The sequence below is a fragment of the Peromyscus eremicus genome, chromosome 9, assembly GCF_949786415.1.
Source record: "Peromyscus eremicus chromosome 9, PerEre_H2_v1, whole genome shotgun sequence".
Lineage (NCBI taxonomy): Eukaryota > Metazoa > Chordata > Mammalia > Rodentia > Cricetidae > Peromyscus > Peromyscus eremicus.
Genome location: NC_081425.1, coordinates 49,687,081 through 49,709,034, shown reverse-complemented (window position 1 = coordinate 49,709,034; position 21,954 = coordinate 49,687,081). Strand labels below are relative to the sequence as shown.

Below are 21,954 nucleotides of genomic sequence, written 5' to 3'. Positions count from 1 at the left end.
TCCACAGAAAGGCAGTTATCTGAGGCAGTCATAGGAATGTGAGCAACCACAGCAACTGACACATTTTGTAACATATCTGCTACTTATCTGCATGGTCCTGGGACTAGAACCCAGAGCCTTGCACACAGGAAGCTGGGGCTTTACTACTGAGCTAGGATATCCCCAGCCCACACTTTCTAACATTTAACAAACCAGATTTGGGAAATTTCATGTTATGTTTCAGGTTTTCAGTATGTCCTGTGAAGCAGGAAAGGTGTGGCAGGTCGGGTCCCTATTCCTCAAAGGCTACCACCTGTGGACTGGTGTCCACTGCGTGTGCACTCACAGCTCTCTGTACCCCCAGGCATATCCTGAGGTTTCTGTGTAGGAACACCTGTGTGCCATGCTCAAACGACAGCTCACTGAGGTAGTTCCCCTAGCATGTGGGTTTCAGGGATTGCACTCAGGTCCTCAGGCTTGCCTGCAAGTGCAGTCCTTACCAGTTCCAGAAAAGGCATTTTTTTTTTTTTTTTTTTTTTTTTTTTTTTTTTTTTTGGGTTTTTCGAGACAGGGTTTCTCTGTGTAGCTTTGCGCCTTTCCTGGAACTCGCTTTGGAGACCAGGCTGGCCTCGAACTCACAGAGATCCGCCTGCCTCTGCCTCCCGAGTGCTGGGATTAAAGGCGTGCGCCACCACCGCCCGGCCAGAAAAGGCATTTTAAGCAAAAGGCAGAGGCAGCAAAGCTGGCTTTGGAAGAGAAACCTGGCAGAGAAGACTTAGAGCTCGCTTCTCCGCTAATAAACCTCTAGGGTCTGACCATTGCAGAGATGTGGGCTCAGGTGTCGCCAGGGCTCTCTGCATAGCAGAGACATGGCAGGACAAATGCAGGCGAAACCCACCTACCGCACAGCTTCCTGTCACTGCAGTCAATGTTCATCTCAGCTTCCCCTTGGGAAAAGAGGCAGGTTCGGTGTGGCCAGAACAATGGTAAGCTCACCCCATTTCCCACGAGATGAAAAGCTGCCACTACCTAAACATCTGAAGGGGCAGCTGTAAATTCTGACAGGTTGATGACCACTATTATGTATTTTTATATTGTCAATTTTTCTTCCCAAGTTGCTTCTAAGACCACCAGGGAAAAAACAGGGCATGTTGTTTGCACATATACGATTTCAGCACTTTGCAGATGGAGGAAGGATAGGAGTTCAAGGCTAGCCTGGGCTACATGATAGATAATCCCATCTCAAAAACCAAAAGAACGTAAGGGAGAAAATGCCGACTTAGACGAAAGGATTAAAACATGACAGCATCATCTTTTTTGATGGTAGAGGATCACTTCTGGTTTTAAACCAGTTTTGTGTGCCTGCCTCCTTGGACCAGCACATGTGAGGTCTCTCTGCAGATAGACCATCTGCTCCACACTGGTGAAAAGTACTTGTGTTACAAACTAAGCCCTGGAAAGCTCAGGCTAATAAAATCTCCCTGTCCAATGTATTCAAAGCCAGAGACGACAGGTGCAGGGCTGTAAGGGACTCTGATGTTCTCTTCTTTGTTTGGTACTGTGGAGTGATGGTTCTGGTCCAGGACCTCCCCTTCCTCAGCCTAGACTTTAAGCTTCACTGTGGCACCATGCACATGGCACATTGGCGATTAGAGATTCACCAAAATAGCAATGGACTCTAGAGGAGGAGGCCTGTGGGACTGTTAGTGGGGAATGAGGAAAAGCTGAGCTGTTTAGTGGAGCAGACCCAGCAGCAACATAACAGTTAGGTTCCGGGCTTCAGGTGGTAGTAAAATCTTAACAGATGAGGAACTCAAGACAGTCAGGGATTTTATTCCTCCTGGGCATATTTTTTATTTTCTTTATTTAGAGAGTCTTGCTATGTTGCTCAGTGTGGCATTCAACTCCTAGGCTGAGATGATCCTCCTGCCTCAGCCTCTCAAGTAGATGGGATCAGAATTTTCCTTTTTCTTTCCAGTGAGTTTATAACAGAGTCAGCTTCTATTTTTTATGTAAAGCATACAAGACGCGTAAGGAATCGTACAAGGTGAATTCATTAGGACAAAGCTTCTAAACTCTTTTCTTTTGAGGCAGGGTCTCACTACACAGCCCTGGCTGGCCTGGATCTCTCAGACCCACTTGCATCTGCCTCCTGAGCACTGGGCTAAAGCTTCTAATGTCACTCTTGAGTCTACTGGACTCTTACTTGAATAATTAGTCTGTGTCCCCTCAGGCTGAAGCTCAGATACCATGGGGAAAACTGTTGGAAGCCCCTCAGAGAGAGGAGATATTTCACTTTCTTACATAGGCAGCAAATGATGAACTGTGTATGAACACAAAAACATATCTCAAAAAAGAATGATACAACTTTTATTTTCCATGGATTTTACAGATACTTTTGCTACATATTTATGTATTCTTATGAGATTATATTTTCCACTTGTATGAAGCTCAACCTTATACAATTTTCAGGTGATATGTTTGGTAGTGTGTTCTAGTCTTTAAAAAGTTGAGTTTTTGGAATGTACAGTGTGTGAGGTAAAATCAAGATTACATTAAAAACTGTTCTCTCCCCTGCACCAGCTTTGCAGCGAGGCTCAAATGGCGAGGACACCATTAAATGACATTTACTATCAAAAATAGGAGTTCATTTGAATTACTATGAAAAACATAAGCCACTGGGTGGCACATTTTACCATTTCAGACAGTCAACTATATAGAAATCTCTGGGCTCTTACACTCAAGACTCATTTGTACTGCCAAATGTGGCACTTTGAAGAAGTTTCTAGAAAACAATCGTAATCGCAGTTGTTTGGGGGACAAGTCATCACCCTATTCATAAGAGATTAAATAAAATGTAAACATACAGTATATTATAGTGACAGAGTTTTCTTACCACTTGGAGAGGCCAAGTTTATCCATTTCTTTTTTTGAACAAAGGTTAATGTTTTTTCTACAGCGCAGATCATTTGACATAAAACAATTACAATACATGCCCATTCTATTACAAGGGAAATTCTTCAGAGATCTTCAAAGCACAAAACATACATTTCTTTTTGACAGACAGAAGTGCTTAATAATCACTAAAATGCAAACCTCAGCAACTAAAAATTAGTGATTCTCTATTCTAAAATTCAAATAATAAATTAAAGAAGCTAGTTACAGATGTCTACAGATAACAGATGCAATAAAACAAAAATTTCATATAAATTCATTGCAGACTGTATTATTACTGGCAGTCATTGACATCGAGGCGAGATGTACAATGTGATACAACAAAATTCAATCTGATCAACCAACAACTCACAAATGCAAGCTCACAAGACATTAATGAACTATGCAATTTGCAAAGTGCTCTAATGCAACGGTACCCACATGCAATCAACAATTTGGAACAGTATCCAAAACAGACATTATACATTAAACATTAGTTTCTCAAGAAAGCAGCTTGAAGTTTACTGGTGCAAATTAATTTTGTCTTCAGATTTGGTACCCCAAACAAAAAGGTTGAGTTTGATTAGAAATTCTGATGGCAATGGCAGTAGTTATAGGAGATGCTGCAAAAACCATTGGGAGTCCTTCAAAGTCAGCCTAGACCAGGTGATGAGTGTGGACACGTGTCTCCTTACCTGACAGTCTGCACACAGCCCTTATGGACATGTATGCACTTATACACATACACAGTTTAAAGGCCCAGAAAACAGTAAGTTACTATTTAAAAGTTCTCTGTTCTCAAATCCCAAGAAGAGGTACTGTTTAAGTAAAGATCAATATTTCTGGGTCTGTGCTTTCTTGGACTCACTTGTGAATCACGTGTATGTGTAAGGAGAACTCCACACTCACCAAACAGGAAGCTTCTTTTTCTCACTTAGATTCCTTCATCCAGTTCTTGTTTGCAAAGCCCTCCAGTTATTCATCAAAATCTCACTTACCAAACAATTAAGACAAATGAGGAGGTAGAAATATAGCACTAGATTGCTTTCACAGCATCAGACTTGAACAAGTTTCGTAGAGCATGTGAGTGTAAATTCTAGTCAATTTGAAATTTTCACATGGCAATCATTATCGGACCAAACAGATGTGGTTATCACTGTTACACTCATGCTAACTGGTCAAAACAATCATAAATGCTGCCTTTTAGAAAGTTTGTCCTACTAGAAGGCATATTCAAGGGGGGCGGGGAGGATTAAAAAAAGGAAAAGGGGGGTAAAAAAAGTCCCAACCAAAGAACAAAACGAAAAGCCCTCCCCAGACTGACGCTCCTGTGGCTGAATTCTATGAAGTGTCAGCCTTTGCCTAACAACATAAGCACTGAAAATGCCAAAACCATGTTTCAATATATAGTCTCAATGCCAGTGCTAAATGCCACCATTTTGTAAAAGCAATACAGAAATAATTTTAGTACATGACAAAATAAAATGTAATACAGTGTTAAAAATAAAGATATATTTTCACTTGATTACAAAGTACTGAATGATAAAGGCAATCAGAATGGAGAAGAAAGCAAACAACACCAGGATGACGGCGGCACACTGCTCGTCACTGAGAGTGCGCCGGGTCCGCATGCCGCCGTCCACGGCGTCTTTGTTGGCACTGGCCAGCGGCTCTGTCCTCTGGGAGATGAAGAGCACTGTGGTGCTGTAGGGACCTACCAGGTCCTGGTGCCCCACAGGGTCTTGGCATTGGCGAATGGCACACACTCGAAATCGATATTCACAGTTCAGCTGAAGGCTGGAATACCGGAATGAAGTATCAGGGCCCTTGTAAATCTATTGAGGAAATGTTGGAAAAAGAATGGAGGATGAAGCCTGATCAGAAAACATTAGCACAGCCATGTTCTGTAATTATTTTAGACACCGAAAGCTTCTGAGTATCACTGATTTCATCTTTGTGGACGTGTGGTGTGTGGACACTTGCATATGCAGACCAGAGGGCAACACTGTCTTACCATCTTCAGTCACTCTCTACTTATCCATTAATATTTTTCAGAGTCTCTCAGTGAACTTGTAGCTAGCTTGATGGTTCTCCTGTGTCCACCTCCCAAGCACCGGGATTTCAGGCACATGCTGCTGCACCTGGCTGTAATGTGGAAGCTAAGGCTCACACTCAAGGCCTCAGCTTGCATGGTAAGCACTTCCCCAACCGAGCTACCTTTTAGCCTCATTCTGTCTTTTAAATGACATTTTAAAACACCCATCCATTAAAGTATTTGCCTGTGTGCTGCAAACATGAGGATGTGAGATCTGTCCTCACAGTTTCCAAGTTACAGAGTAATCAAATATAGAAATAGATTCCTGCTGGAGCGTTAATTAATTAATTAATTAATTAATTATTTTTACTTTGCCCCCCCCCCCCATTTTATCTTCAACTGAGTATGATAATATGGCTAGAGAAGAAAAATCCTCAACAAATGGCTTGAGGGTGACAAGTGACAAGGAGTAGCAGGGAGAGAGAGAGAGAGAGAGAGAGAGAGAGAGAGAGAGAGAGAGAGAGAGAGAATGAGAATAAGAATACATACATTAATTGAACTAATTAGAAACTTTTTTTTGTTTTTTCGAGACAGGGTTTTTCTGTGTAGCCCTAGCTGTCCTGGAACTCAGAGATCTGCCTGCCTCTGTCTCCCAGTGTCAGGATTAAAGGCAATGCACCACCATGACTGACCCTAAATTTAGGTATTTTTAACTCAGAGTCCACCTTAGTAGCTGTGGCATGAAAAGTGTTTAAGGAATTCTCATCATGAAATTGTGTAAAGGACTGTAAAAGGAGTTGGGCTCTTGCTGTAAAATAGGGTTGCACATGTTTCTTAATTAGAAAGTAAATACAGTCAAATCTTCTACTGAAAATAAAAACTAAAGATTAAAACTATGTACATATAAAATGGTATCTTGACACATACCTGTTTGAATTCCGAATCTTTTCCCACCATAACTTGAAGATTATAAATAACTGGGTCACCTTTCATTGGCTGTAAATATTCCCATGTAATTTCACAAACGTGATCATTTATTTTCTCTATTTTGGGCGCTAGATGGAACAAACATAAGATCAGCTTCATTTGATTAATTTGGCACATTACACAGATACTTGTTTTGTTCAAAATCAACAAATTTCTAAAACCAAGTTATAAACTTAGTGAATTTTTACAACAGGCATATGAAGTAATTTAAAAGAACAACGACAATCTTTATGACGTCATGAGACACTAATTTGGATAAGGGAGTGTAGACAAATTTCTAAACGGTCTTATTAAATAAAAAACACGGAGCCAGATATAGGGTTTAAATCCTGAGAGCAATCAAAGGATTAGAAACAGCCACGAGCTAACCTCACCTCACTAACTCTGCGGCTTCCAAATGTGACTTACATCCTGTCTATCCAGGCCTATATGCTTTGCTGTTCTGCCATCTGACTTGCTCTCTCTGTTCAGCTACATCACTTCCTCTTCCTGCCAGCTCTGTCACTTCCTGTCTGTCTGTACAGACCTCCAGACCTCCATGGTTAACTAGTGTTGGAATTTAAGGCATGTGCCACAAGTCCAGTGTGGCCTTGAACTCACAGAGATCCAGAGAGATCCCTGCCTGCCAAGTAATAGGATTAAAAGTGTGTGCTAACATTGCATGGCTTCTGTGTGTGGCTGGCCTTTTCCTCTGACCTCCAGTCAAGCTTTAATTTACTAAAGCATAAATAAAACATCACCACATTTCAGTACAGATAAAGTATCACCCCAAGGGAGCACGTGAACGGTGCAGTGAAACTCATCAACACCAGACAGGCTAGCTCCAAACAGTTATGCTAGCCGGTCTGCTTAACAGACTATTCCCAGTGCCTGCTGCAGGACACTGTCCCAGCAGGCTCTATCACTAGTTCTCAGACTGCAATGACTTTTCATCTCTTTAGAGAAATACACAAAGTACAATCATTTTAAAACGAGAGCGACTGCAAAGTTAAAATAGGTGTATAGTGTGCATGTACATGAGTACATGCTTTTGTGTGTGAAGCCAAGCTATATAAACATTTGTCTTTCTTAGAGGGAGACCTGGCTCCCACAATCTGAAACATTTAAATGACCAGCACTTGTGATATTTATTCTTTAAATAACAAGAGCAGAAATGGCAAATGAACCTAATTAAAAACACAACTTATTTATTCAATTTAGTATTTTATGCCAGATCATTAAAAAGATCAGTGACTTTTCTGACTGTTAGTGTAACACATAAAACAGTTTGGCTGACTGAGTGGAACTCTTGGCATGTGCTTTGTCTATGCTTTTATATAACTGACGGGGAGACACTGGATGCTAAACTTTAATCAGAATAAAGCACTTCATTAAAGAAGATAACTTCAGGGGATATAAATTACCTTTCAAGGCATAGGGGACAGATTTTGGTGTGGTGAAAACATACTCTTGGGAGAGAGGGCCTTCCCCAGCTTCATTACAAGCTTGTATGCAGAACTTGTAGGATGTGGACTCACTGAGTCTCTGTACTTTGTACGTGTGACAAGGCCCTCTGTACAGCGAGACAAACCTGAAATAGAAATATCAACTTTACACCACCACGTAAGAATGTTTGAAAACACACTACAAGTGTACAACTGGGCACATTATTTAGGAACAAGTGGCTCCAAAACCTCACCCTCAGAAGTAATTGACAAGCAGGTTTTCCATCAGATAACGGACACCACAGATGGAGCTCTCCCAATCTGACTTGATTTACAGAAAAATGTTTCCCTCATCTAATGTCCAGCCACCCTAAGTTTCCTCTCAGGCTCTGGTACAGCTGTGCCTTTCCTCTTTACACTTTAAAGGCATCAGAACAACATGAAGGCACTGCTTTTATTATGAGTTATTTCTAACCAAGTCATAATCATACAGTTTGTTATCTACAGCATGAACTTGAGCTGAGATAACCTGCACTTAAATTTCTCTTGTTTTTATTTGAAAAAAGGGGGGGGGGATTCTTAATTCACAGGTATAATTTTAGCTAGTTTAGTAACATTTAGAGATTTAGATAGTACTATGAAAGACTACATAATTTTAAGTAAATTATCCATGAACTACTAGGTAGATGTTATAATTATACATATTTTCCCTAATATATTACTTATATATTAAATGTTTCTCAGTATTTTTAATGAGTAGTTTTAAAAAGTTTTGGAAACTGAGGAATGAGTTAATGAATACCCAGACAATGTTAACCGCCTGGAAACTGTAGTCAGGTTAGGAATAAGAAATAGTTTATGACCTGAAGCAAATATATTTGCAATAAGCAGTAACTAGAAAAGCCTGGCCTCCTAAATCTCTGAAATTCATTTTCTTTACATTAGAAAGGAGAGAGGTAGGTAATAACCACAGTTGAAAATAGCTGAAAATTACAAAAATCTGTCTTCTGATGCTACCATACAGCAAATGTTATCTATAAAAACAAAAAGAGCAGAGAGGGGCTGGAGAGATGCTTAGTGGTTAAGAGCACTGGCTGCTCTTGCAGAGGATCCCAGTTTGGCCCCCAGCATGTACATGGTGCCTCACAACCATATATAACTCCAGTTCCAGGGCATCCAACATCATCTGCTGACCTCCGAGAGTACTAGGCATGCATGTGGTATGTCCATATACATGTAAGCAAAACAGTTATACATATAAACTAAAATTAAAAAATCTAAAAAAAAGGACAGAGAAATCAAAGATATTAAGTTGCTTAATTTATTAAACTTATGTAAAAGGTCTTGATTTTCATTTTCCCTAACCATATTCATACCCCAGAAATTCTTCAGATGCTAAATGAATGTGAATGAAAACTTTGCAGTATTATATTTCACATGTAACAGAAGCTTTTGTCCAAGCACTAATTAGGATGATCTCTGCCAAACCTTTTTACATTATCCCAAATGCAACTGTAAACTGGAGCAAAATTTAGTCAATTCACCTAGTGCTAGTAATGTATGCAAAGAATAAATGGTTCTTCAAAACCTGTGGCCTTAGCTGAGCACTAAGTTATAACTGCTTCTAGCAAGCCTTCTTGCACTTCACCTAAGTGAATGAGAAGAATTTAAACAATTCACCCAGCATAGTTCATAATAAAGATAAATGGCTAACCACAAATCTGTGGCATGGCAAAGAACCTTCTGAAAAAATAGGACACATACAATTCTGCCATAAGTAAAGACACAAACATTAAAAAACACACAGTTTTTTAATATGTATAATGTTGCTAAAAGTGATTAAAATCAATGTAAACCTTGGGAAAACTGTCATTAGTATTTTAAACCCAGCAGTTGGGCAGATTTCTAATTAAATTATGACAGAGTAACAGCATAGTAGGCACATGGTAATGTTTAGATGGAATTCAGGGTGAATAACCAGTCCTCTGTTGGTATTTAAACAATGTTAAAATAATCTGAACAACACACTGTAACTGAAATACAGGATTAAGAATAAATAAATCACAGAACCCACTCAGGGCCTGTTGGTGAGGAGGTGACTGAACTGCTACTGATTCAGCATGCAGGCCTTGCATCAGGAGTGTGGAGCAGTGAGTCATACATAACCTTGCTGTCCAGAACCTCAGAGACCTTGAGCAAATCACAAGCACTTTCTGCAAATTGTACCCAACTGGCAATCAATACTGCAGCATTACTTCACAGCTAAGGTAAGAGTTCATGGGGTAGAGCTCAAGAACAGCCCACGTACTCAAGTTCCCTGAGCATCACTGGAGTTAAACAGGACAGCCATGGCGACCTTCTGAGATTTTGAAAACATATGCTTAAAGTTACTTAAGATAGTTCTGATAAAAAACTTTTATTACACTTTAATTAAGTTCGTGTGTGTGTGTGTGTGTGTGTGTGTGTGTGTGTGTGTGTGACACACATGCCGTGGTGTATGCATAGAGGTTGGACAACAGCTTGCAGGAGGTGGTTCTCTCCTTCCAGCACATGGGCCTCAGTGACTGATCTGAAGCTGTGAGACTTGGCAGCCGGTGTCTTACCTACTGAACCACCTAGTTGGCCCCTATGACGGTATTTACAATGCTCTGGTAAATCAGTTACACTAGAAACATGTACATACATTAACCCCCAAAATATACACATGAAAAGGAAGTAAAACCCACCTTCCATTCTTATCCTCCATCTGAAGGTGGTACTGAACAGCATCTGTTGATAACGTCTTCGGGGTTCCTTCTCCCCATTTAAGCTTAAGGTTCTGGTGGTTAAAGGCAACACATTCCAGCCGAGGTGGATCGGGAGGGAGGGGCTTAGTTTTTAATTTAATGGTATGGCTGAAGGGACCAGCTCCAAGGCTATTCAAGGCTTGAATTCGTATTCTAAATGACACACAAAAAATAAGTTTAGCTTACAATTATTTTATTTAAATCACTTTTCTGGCTTAGGCCAACATAAACACAGATTTGGGGGCGTACCTGTATGTCGTGTCCGGCTGCAAACTGTCTATGATATAGCTTGTCGTCTTCCCCACTGTCAAGGGCTGCTTATCTCCGAGGTCTATGCTGTAGGCAAGGATTTCTGAACCATGGTCGTAAGGCTCTTCCCAGCTAATTGCCAGGCAGGTAGAAGGTGAGTAATGGGGATTTTCTATATCATCATCACTGATTTCTTGAAGACAAGTCACAATGGCAGGAACTGATGGTGGAGTCACACAGGCTACAACTTCACTGAAAGGACCTGCACCCACAGCACTCATAGCCTGCAATGAACAGAGAAAAGTTAACGAAGACAGGACTGAGACAGTGGCCTCCAGACCGAAGGCTCTGGACACTGTGTGCCGAGGCACGGGTCACCTACCTGGACTCTGCAGTAATAGGTAGTAGCTGGGGACAGTCCTTTTAATTCACAGCTGAGGCCAGGCCCACAGTAACACATCTGCATACTCCCTTCAACTCCTCCCCATTCCAGCCGGTACTCAGTGACATCGGTTCCGTTACTCAGAGGAATCTTCAAGAAAAGGATACAGTCTTCTTAGTCTTGTTATTAAATGGCTTTGGAGCAAAAATGTTCTTTCCTCTAACATATTAAAAATGGGATTGCTTTTGAATTTATTTAAAACATCTAAACACAATCAACAGTGTATAATTTTACATTTTTATTCATTAAAATTATCTAAATGGTCAAAAAAATAACTGCCTCATACCAGAAGGAAGGAGTCAGAGTAGCTTAGGTAAACAAACTTCAAAATAATTTGTAGACAGAATGTTAACTTATACAAATATTTTCATGACTAAATTTCAAAGGAAACTGAAATTATGATAATCATTACCAATCAATTACAATACAAAGTAAATACACTGGCAATAATGAATTTGAGACTGTAGTAGTATACCAAATCGTACGAATGTTTGCCAAAGTTCACTTGTGGGTAGAATATTTCAGTAAGGAAACAGTCTTTTAATAAAACGCAAAATACAACAAGAGAATAATTACTTAAGAGGCAAACATACCTTATTCATACACTCAACTCACTTTTACCATGTGAATTAATCTAGGACTTATTTTTCACATAATAACTGAAGGAGCAAAAAGGGAGACTACCTTTATTCTTTTGCATGCACTACTCCAATCACTTGGGAAAATTATCTAAGTTAGTGGAAAACACAGTACCTCCCAATTCACGTGTGCACAAGTTGCAGATCTGCACGTCACTTGAGGGGGTCTGCACTGGTTGGGTGGCCCAGGAGCTGTAGTGATATCATATTTTTCTGAAAATGGTCCAAACTAGAAAAACAAGCAGAACACATTATTTTCCTTTTTCATCCTTAAATGTTCACTGAACAGAATTCTGTATTTAAAGAGCCAACAGAAATGAAGATCTTCAAAATTACTTTGGTAATAAATCTACAGGCATTCACTGAGAGTAAAAGACTTAACAACTGTGGAAGTAGATGCAGAATTTTAAGTTTTGTTTACTATACTTTCTCTCCCCAACTCCCTTATTCCCTTCATGAAATGCTTTTTGCAAAAAGAGCAGGGCATAAGTAAATTAGGTAGGTGTGATAAGAAGAAATTATGTGAGGAATGAAGATGGGTACCAAATAAAGGCCTGGGAGATGGCAGGCATCAATTTTATCTTAAAATCTCAAGTAGCAAGAGTCAAAATGGGGATCAAGTGGAAATAGACAAAGTAAATATCTAAAGTCATTTTGACAAACTAGTAAAACTCGGTAAATAAAAAAGAAGACTTAGTACTGAATCTGCGACCTGGGAACTGAGCCCTGTGAGGTCACTGAGTGCACACAGAGGACTGCTTAAATAAGACTGCTGCAGGCTACACAATTACAACGTTTAAGTGTGCTCACAAATACAAATAGAGTGCAGCCAGAGACAGGATATGAAGCAAAACACAGCTTACTGAAGTCTGCAATATTGTGTTAAAGAGACCTGTCAGGTTAAATTTGAAAAAAAAAAAAAATTGGAACAGTTAAAAAATATGTGCCACACGCCTAAGCAATTGCTTTATCTTAGGGAATCTACCTTAATGAGGTAGACTGGCAGTTGTGTGGAGGCGCTCTCTCTGAGCCCCAGTGTCACCAGTGCAAAGTGGGGTTATCACCGCTTTTGTTCTTTTTATGGAATTATCTATATATACATACAGTACTTTTAAAATAACTTAGATAAGCCAGAAATGATTAAATATTAGCATTTGCCCATGAGGCAAAGAATGAATCCCATCTGGTCTGCAATGGGGAGTAAATGCTCCAAAAACCAGTTTAGTGACTATGCAAACAGGTTTTCAACACTCCCTGAAGGAAGCAACAACTCTTCTCAAGTGCCACAAACTCTAACTGAGGCCTGAAAGTACAGACGACAAGGCAAGTTATAGGGCACACCATTTCTTATTTATCACTAGAAACTTATTGAAACAAAGTGGCTTGGTAATTGGTGTGATGAAACATGCTTGAGTGATAATTCAGCTAGCAGTTCCCTCACCCCCATTCTGTTTGCTGCACGGAGTCTGAAGCTGTATGTCTTTCCAGGAAGAAGGTTGCTCACTGTGCATTCCACTTCAGAACCTTGGTAAACATCTCTAGGCTCATCTTTTTCTGCAGGACTCATTTCCACTGCATAACAGGAAATGGGTGATCCACCATCAACTAGAGGAGGTCCTAAGGGCGGACAGAGTTAGGTCTTTTAACAGGAAGAACACTGTTGGTTCTAACTTAATTATAATTCGTTGCCAAAACGGAAATTACCCCATCGTAACTGTATTTCTTTTGCTTTGGGTCTACCCTGCAACCTGGGAGGGGGGCACGGGCCAGGAGGCACAGCTGGGGTCTGCACAAGTAAAGATTCAGAGACCTGCCAAAACAAAAGCAAAATCAAAACAAGGAAGTGCCCTAAACAGTCAGATTGCTTTGACAAAGGGCATTAATACAACACAAAGACTGTACAGACAGCGTGAAATTCTACTTTACTATCAACTGAAAGAAATAAGGTTCGGAATAGAATCAAGCCTTATTAACACATTACGACATATAATTTTATAGACAAAAAAGACACACTATAACTACAATTTAAAAAACAAATTGGAAAAAGAATCAATCTCTTTAATAAGCAGGAAACAAAACGAATGAAATATCAAAGACAATAGACACCTAAAAATGTTCTGTCCAAAGGGATCCACAAATCTCTTAGGTTGTCTTGACACTATAAATGCTGTCCACCTTATTGTTTTTGGAGGTGAAGACTCACAGTTTTTGTTTGTTTGTTTTAACTGTATTTTGACCTAAAAGTCAACTTATTTTATTCCTCTAGAAACAATTCTACAATCAGGCAAGTTTCTCTAATATTCAATATCTTTCTATTCAGTACTGCTTTTGCTTCCTACTTTAAAGTCTTTTCATTTATTTTCTTATGGGACACAGCTTGAACCCAGGGCCTTACAAATGCCAGCCAAGTATCTTACTGTGAAAAGCTATAAGCCCCAGCCACGATTTTACTTTCAAGATTAACTGCCATATTTCTAATCTGTATACATTCTTTTTAAACACAAACTATTTGTTCAGCATTTTTTTCAGACAGGCATTCTATGTAAAATTCTTTGATGATGCACTAGAAAAGAACTGTAGGGCTGGAGAGATGGCTCTGAGGTTAAGAGTACTAGCTGCTTTTCCAGAGGTCCTGAGTTCAATTCCCAGCAACCACATGGTGGCTCACAACCATCTATAAGAAGATCTGGTGCCCTCTTCTGGTGTGCAGGCTTACATGCAGACAGAACGCTGTATATATAATAAATCTTAAAAAAACAAAACAAAACAAACCCAACAATTGTAGATACTTATGTTTGTTGTTCTTAAATGCAGGGAGATTTTCTTCATTCTCGGGGTGGTTCTGGGGACTCAGATAGGTCTCTTCTACAGAAGGAAAGTGTTCTAGCACCAAGTTATACGTTTCCTACCAGGGAGCTTTCTCAATGGCTAAAATAGAACGCCATACAAGCCTGCAAGGCAGGACTCACACTCAGTTCCACAATATTTGCATGTCTAACAAGAAGTTTAAAAGCCATTTTTTTACAAGAGTATTTTTATTATGTAAAATTCCATTTGAAAAATATTATTATGAATGTTCCAATAAGTGATTCTTGATTAAATTCATTAAAAATACAGCAGGCACCTGGAGTATGTTGCCTGCCCAGGAGTGAAGAACAGGAAGGCGTGAGTGAGCAGAGGCACTTTATGTGCTATCCAAATCCATGAGGAGGATCTGCCTCATCCTGGTACAGTTAGCTTAGCTACTGGGGTTGCTTGTGGTATATGCCTGGGCCAGGGACCCAGGATGCTCCCCTAAAACTGAACAAGTTAGAAACAGAGACGGGAGTGGGGAAATGACAAATGGGGTTTGAAATGACTGAAGGATGGGAAGAAGAGTCTGCAGTGTTCTCATGCTGCCGTTCTGGCTATAAGCAGATTCAGAGAAGGAACCCTGAGTGCTTACACAGTGGGAGTACTGTGTGGTCAGCCCAAACAGGCAGTCAGAGCATCTGATGAAGACACTTTCACTCAATTACTGACCCACGAAAAACGTTGGGATTGAATGAGTTTATTTGAAGATGCTGGATGTACTCAAATTGAACCAGGCTCTAGAATTGTCCTCAGAATTGGGACAGGATCAATATAACTGATGAAGTTACTGGTCACTTTAGTTACAGAGTGAGTCTCTCTCTTTTTTTGTTTTTTCCTAAGACAAAGTTTCTCCATATAGTACTGGCTGTCCTGGAACTTGCTCTGTAGACCAGGCTGGCCTCGAACTCAGGGACCCACCTGCCTCTGCCTCCCAAGTGCTGGGATTAAACTCCTGGCTACTGAGTCTCTTAACAATCATACAATATGGCTAGCTTTTCTGAAATACTCAAATATTATATCTGTGTTCAAAGAGTTTATGGTTTCTCCTGACACATAATTTACAGAGCAGGAAACAGTATTTCAATTTCTGCTGGATACGGTTATCAAATATCGCCCTAGAATTACCTATATATGTATGTACAAGAAGTGAAATATCCTGTTAGAATATTCTGGTAACAGTAACACTAGCCACTCAGGTTACAGGATTTATCTTTCCACATCTGTACACCAAGTTTAACAACGAGGGCAGGAAGTGCTGATCCTGTCCCATTTGGTCCAAATGAAAACATAAACTAGTCTACACATAGGCATACCGCACTCTGCCCTCCGTCACTGATGCAGTAAACCCGTAAGCGGTAGCAGCAGCCTGGATTCAGTCGGTCACAAAGATGCTCCCTGGTAGTGCCACTGTAGATCATATCCCACTTGTTTCCTGAAAGTGCAGAATCGTGTGCAATCAGGTACGAGTAATGCTTAACGTTTTGGCATCATGGACAGGGCAGATATCTCAGGCTTCACTAAGTAAGTGTTTATGCAATTTATCAGAAACATTTTAAGCCTGACTTGAGTTTCCTGGAAATGATTTAGTTTTCGTTATGCATGTAGCCTTCCAGACAAATCTGTATGGCTTTGTTGAACTGAAATATCTCTGTACAGCCTTTGGCTTCGATTGATAATTTGCTTTTCATTAAGCATATTAAATGTATTTACTGGTCTAGTAATAATATTATATAAAGAGCATAAAGAATCAGTATTATAGCATATTTAATCATAATTATAAGACCTTTCTTTTCAGTTAACAGGTCATTTTATAGAAATAAAAACTGATGTACAGGTGACTCAAGCATAAAGTTTTTATGTCATAAAAACCTTAATTGGAGCTAACTTTTAAAGAATAATTTTTCTCTAGTACATGTAGGTATGAACCTAATTTAATAAACTACTCCAGTTAAAAACACTAAATTAATAGTATCTAAGTATCAGTCTGGACATGCTAGGATTGCACAATATAAACAAAAACAAATGAAAAAAGAAAAAGCTGTAAGTATAATACTAGAGGCAGATAACAGGCTGACATCTGACCCACTGTATTTCCAGAGGTCAGGATCTGAAGTGCATTATACTGGGCATAATCACAGTTGCTACAAACACCATCATCACCATCACCACCAAACCAAGCAAAACCATTTGTACAGCAGCAAACACTGTAAAGCCTGGAAGAGTCAAGGCTCATTCACTAGAACAAATCTACCACCTTCACCAGCTCTGCTTACCATTAGAACCTTCCGCCATCTCCACTACGTACTTATTGATGGGTGCCCCTCCATTGTCTTTTGGTGGATCTATTGAAAACACAGAAAACCCCAATAAACAGTACACCACGGCAGGATTGTGAAGGGGAAGGAATCACCCGAACACTGTAACTACCACCTTGTCTGCACTGGGGTCAGCACTTCTCAATTAATACACCCCGTCTCCACATTTATAAAGTCAGCTCTTCAATAACTGAGTGGCTGCACAATAGTCCATTCACTTTAGATTCAAACGGAGTTTGAAATGTGTAGATATTTGTAACATGGTGACTTTTGTAAACTTTGTCTCCAGGCCATGATCAAGTTTGCACACTCTCTGCTGTCCCATTGATCTGGTGTGTAGGCAGATGTTCAGCAAATGTTGAAGTGAATAGCTGGTTTTTGTTGTTGTTATTTATTTATTTATTTATTGCGAGCTAAGAGGACTCCGGTGCGGCTGGCTCCAAGGTCAGCAGTCCTTCTTTTCACACAAAGCTGACCCTGTTCATCCTCTTACAGTGGATCCCCAGTTCTTTTAGGGCCAAACCTGGTTAGGCTCTCTGAGAAGCTTTCCACAGATGGATCCTCAATGGAGGACACATTTCTTATCAGACTACCCTGAGTTAGTAAGTTCACCCAAGCACAATACAATGTTATTGAAAAACTGGCACCAACAGCCTGCTGTTCACTTCATGAGAAACCAAACAGCATCTTCACATTAACCTGATAGATTGAAATTACTGAACTTGGGCTTTCCGTGAGAAACACGAATTCAGGCAATTGTGTCCATCAACAGTATCTCTGTCTTCTGACCGACTTCCTGTGAGTCTGGCCATCATCCCATAGGCTGGACAACAGCTAACAATCCATACGAAGAGCCACTGTTTGAGCATGGCTGGATGTAACAATAATTTATCCACTTGGACATTTACACCCATAAAAAAGGAACACGGATTTTGAACTAGCTACTTACATCTTTTCTTCTCCTCTTCTAAGGATGAATGTAGTGAATTTCTAGCAAAAGGCACCCCGATACTTTTACAAGGGTGGTCTATACTGCTCTTAATTCTTAACAAAGAAAAAATTCATATTTAAATTATTTTAATCAAACACAAAAAAAGCAGGCACATCTTACCCCAAGTAATTTTAAAGCCATGTGAGTGTATCTTCCCTTTAACGGAGGGCTTCACAGGTACTCCTGGTTTATCAGGGCAGGTACTGAATTCCACGACTTCACTCGGGTTGCTTTTACCTTCTGAGTTATAAGCAATGACCTGTGGTGAGAACACAAGATTTAATGTTTGTGTGGTGGTTTGAAAGAAAATGCCCCCAAAGGGAGTGGCACTATTAGGAAGTGCGTCACTGTGGGGGCAGGCTTTCAGGTTTCTTTTGCTCAAGCTTCCCTCAGTGTGTCTGCCAGTTGACTTCATGTTGCCTGCAAGATGTAGGACTCTCAGCTATTCCTCCAGCACAATGTCTGCCACGCTCCCTGCCATGATGACAATGGCCATGGTCATGGGGTCTCTTCATAGCAATAAAAACCCAAACTAAGACAGTTTGCTACCCAAGTATAACTTACCAAGAGAGGAGCAAATCACAAGCTTAGAGAAATGACTAAATGCTTTCAGACTGAAATGCTCTCTCTGCTGGAGAACTGCCTGTCTTCATGAGAAGACGTACGAGTGCACAGGGAGTACTAAGTGTGTTTCTGCTCTAGAGCCCTAAGTTACACTTACAGAATGTAGCAGAAATTCCCTATAATATGGGAAAGCCGGGTAGTGAGATCTGAGGGCCCAGGGAATAACCACCTGAGTGAACGTGGAAACAACACCTTCAAACGATTCCACTTCAGAAGACTATATATCAGAACCATGGTTCCTAGATTCCTGACCAGAAGAAGCCATGAGATAACAGTTATTTCAAGGTATAAAAGAAGGGGATGGGTTTTTAAGCCAGAAATAGAAAAAAATATAATCTAATCTGGGTATCATTTTATTTGATTTTAGAAATTATACCTATATTTTTACCCTGCCATGAGTTAAGTAATTCTGAATGAGAATTTTAGGAACTAGAGCATTCTAAATAACAACTAATTAATTACAAATTAGTGAAAATTAATCCAACTGTTCTGTTTTCCAAGGGTCTCCTCACTGCTCTTACCCATCCAGGTAACTTTCAAGCAAATGAAGCCTAGAAGCAAGAAGGTGTAGCCATTTTCATATCAAAATAGACATCACACCAAAACAATTCAGAAGAAACAGGGAAGAACACTCCATACTCATTAAAGGGAAAATCTACCAAGAGGATATTAAAGTTCTAAACACTTATGCATATCAAACACAAGGGCATCCAATTTCATAAAAGAACCCCTACTACATATAAAATCACATATTGAACCTAAGACAGTGAAAACTGAGACTTCAATAACCCAGTCTTGCCAACAGACAGATTATCCAGATAAAAATCAGAGAAATTTGAAGTTAAACAACATCATAAATCAAATGGACCTAACAAATATCTACAAAACATTCCACCCAAACACTAAAAAGTATGCTTTCTTCTCAGTAGCCTAAATGGAACCTTCTCCAAAGCTGGCCACCTATTAGGACACAGCAAAAGTCTCAATAGATGAAAGAACATTAAAATAGCATCCTGAATCTTAACTGACCACCATGGATTAAAATAAAGATGGATATCAACAATAGAAATAATACAAAGTATACAAACTCATGGAAGCTAAGTAACTCACTACTGAATAAAAATTTTGTCAAGACGGAATCAAGAAAGAAATTAAAATACTTTTAGAAAAGAATGAAAATGAAAATACAACATATCCAAACCTATGGACACAATGGAAGCAGTTTTAAAAGGCAAGTCTGTAATACTAACTACCTACGTAAGAAAAAAGGGGAGGGATCACATATTAATATCTTGATAGCATACTTGAAAGCATGAGAAAAGCAAGATGAAACAATACAAAAAAAGTGTACATGGGAAGAAAAAAATATCAAACTCAGGGCTGCAACAGACAAAAAACCAGCAACAATAACAACAAAAATCAATGAAATGAAGAGCTGGTTCTTTAAGAAAATTATTAAGAATGACAAACTTTTAGCCAAAGTAACCAAAAGATACAGAGAGAAGATCCGAACTAAAAATATTAGAACTGAAAAGGGATGTATATATATAAATGTAATTCACCATATAAACAGACTGAAAGACAAAGACCCCATGATCATCTCTTTCTATGAGAGAAGTCCTTTGACAAAAGCCAACCCCCCTTCAAGATGAAAGTCCTGAGGAGACTAGGCATACAAGGGACATACCTTAACATAATAAAGGCAATTTACAACAAGCCCACCGGCAACATTACCCTAACCAGAGAGAAACTTAAAGCATTTCCACTAAAAAGCAGAAACAAGACAAGGGTGTTCACTTTCTCTATATCTACTCAATTCAGTATTCAAAGTCTTAACTCGAAGTCAAGACAACTGAAGGAGATCAAAGGGATACAAATAGAAAAAAAAAAGAAATGAAAGTATCTTTATTTGCAGATGACACGATAGTATACAAAAGGGACCCTAAAAACTCCACCCTGGAACTTCTACAGATGACCAACACCTTCTTCAAAGTGTCAATATACAAAATTAACACACAAAAATCAGTAGCCCTCCTATTTACAAATGGCAAATGGACTGAGAAAGAAATCAGGGAAACAACACCCTTCACAATAGCCTCAAATAATATAAAATATCTTGGGGTAACTCTAACCAAGCTAGTGAAAGACTTGTATAATTAAAAACTTAAAGACACTGAAGAAAGATATTGAAGAAAATATCAGAAGATGGAAAGATCTCCCATGCTCATGGGTCTGTAGGATTAATATAGTAAAACTGGCCATCTTACCTAAAGAAACACAAAACATCCAAGATACCTAAAACAATCCTGATTAATGAAAGAACTGCTGGAGGTGTCACCATTTCAGATTTCAAGTTCTATTACACAGTTATTGTACAAAGAGAATGGTATTAGCATAAAAACAGACATATTTATTAGTGGAATTGAACTAAAGACCCACACATAATTTGACAGACCTATAGACACCTGACTTTTTATGAAAAGTCACACACAACAAACAACAAAACAAAAACAAAAAAGTTGTAAAAAGCTATTTCGCAAACAACAAAACAGAAACAAAAACGCTGTAAAAACTATTTCACAACAAGCAGCTGCTATAGCAGAGGTGTCTGAGGCTCTGGTTCAAAGCGCTCACTACTGGAGAAACTATTTTCCAGAAATTCAGTTTTCTAGGAGCCTGGTTGAAAAGCCTCTGAAGCCCTTTTGTTTGCTTGTTTTGTTTCAATCCCCTATTTTAAAAGATGCACATTCAAAGCAATTTTGTTTTCAGTCTTAACTGCCTATTTCTACTGTAAATGTCCCAGGACTATCCTCAGGGCCAAGTTCTGGCATTTTATGTTAAGCATGCTCTTACTGCTTCCTATGACAAGATGTGATGTAATCAGTGCCTGCAGGAGTGTATTTAAAAAATATTTCTGTAATACACTCAGTATTCCAGGATTTTAAAAATAAGTAATAAGATTTTATTTTGACAGGTTTCTTAAAAGAAGAGCTTGCAGTATCAAGCTATAAAAGGGAGACAGACAAAGGGGGATTTAATGATTCAGATCTCCTTGGCAGGTTCCCTATCACTCGGCAGATTAAAAATACATGCTGAGTAACTAGAACTTCACGTAGGGGTCATTTTGCATTTCATAGTGTTTTCCGCTTGCTTCTAGGTAAGTGTACCCCACATATCAGCACTGAGAACTGCTGGACAGCTAGCTACAACAGACTGTCAGGCCTCACCTTTGGAAGTTCTTCATTTAGTAAAGGGAGAGAGCAAAGTCTCAGATAATACTGAATGTCTGGTGAGCTTTGATGGCATATCCCTACTTAACATGTCACTTGTTAAGAAGCCCACACATAACCTCCTATGACCCAGTGATGTTTATGTGTAAAAGAGGTGACTTGGGAATGTTTTCCATCCCAAGCCTGTCATGTGGACAGCCAAATAAACAAAATTTTGATTGTGTAGCTCTTCTTCCTTGCTATTTGAAAGTAAATGGCACAGTGGAAAAGTTTTAATTATAAATTTGATTTGCATACTGAACCAGTAAAGAATTCAACGCACATCTGTGTGTGTCTGCTTATGTATTCAGTGGCAATTACAGAATAGTTAGAAGTCTCAGAATGTTAATAAACTTAGGAAATTATAAAAAGTATTGGTAACTTCCTCCTTAGAAAACCTGTTGGTATAATCATTACTGAGACCCAAA

General features: G+C 39.3%; 1 protein-coding gene across 4 annotated transcripts in view; it reads right to left on the bottom strand.

The window, feature by feature from the left end:
• Positions 1-2,327: 2,327 nt before the first annotated feature.
• Positions 2,328-21,954, bottom strand: part of Fndc3a (fibronectin type III domain containing 3A) — a 157,199-nt gene continuing 137,572 nt past the window's right edge. For all 4 annotated transcript variants that reach the window (XM_059273352.1, XM_059273353.1, XM_059273354.1 and 1 more), the window contains 12 exons: positions 17,754-17,892; positions 16,601-16,669; positions 15,641-15,759; positions 13,179-13,284; positions 12,916-13,091; positions 11,590-11,703; positions 10,777-10,926; positions 10,395-10,678; positions 10,086-10,298; positions 7,339-7,505; positions 5,876-6,003; positions 2,328-4,748 (listed from right to left, as the gene is read on the bottom strand). In XM_059273352.1, the coding sequence (XP_059129335.1) occupies positions 4,431-4,748; positions 5,876-6,003; positions 7,339-7,505; positions 10,086-10,298; positions 10,395-10,678; positions 10,777-10,926; positions 11,590-11,703; positions 12,916-13,091; positions 13,179-13,284; positions 15,641-15,759; positions 16,601-16,669; positions 17,754-17,892 (1,983 nt within the window). In that variant the 3' untranslated portion in view covers positions 2,328-4,430. The remainder of the gene's footprint in view (positions 4,749-5,875; positions 6,004-7,338; positions 7,506-10,085; positions 10,299-10,394; positions 10,679-10,776; positions 10,927-11,589; positions 11,704-12,915; positions 13,092-13,178; positions 13,285-15,640; positions 15,760-16,600; positions 16,670-17,753; positions 17,893-21,954) is intronic.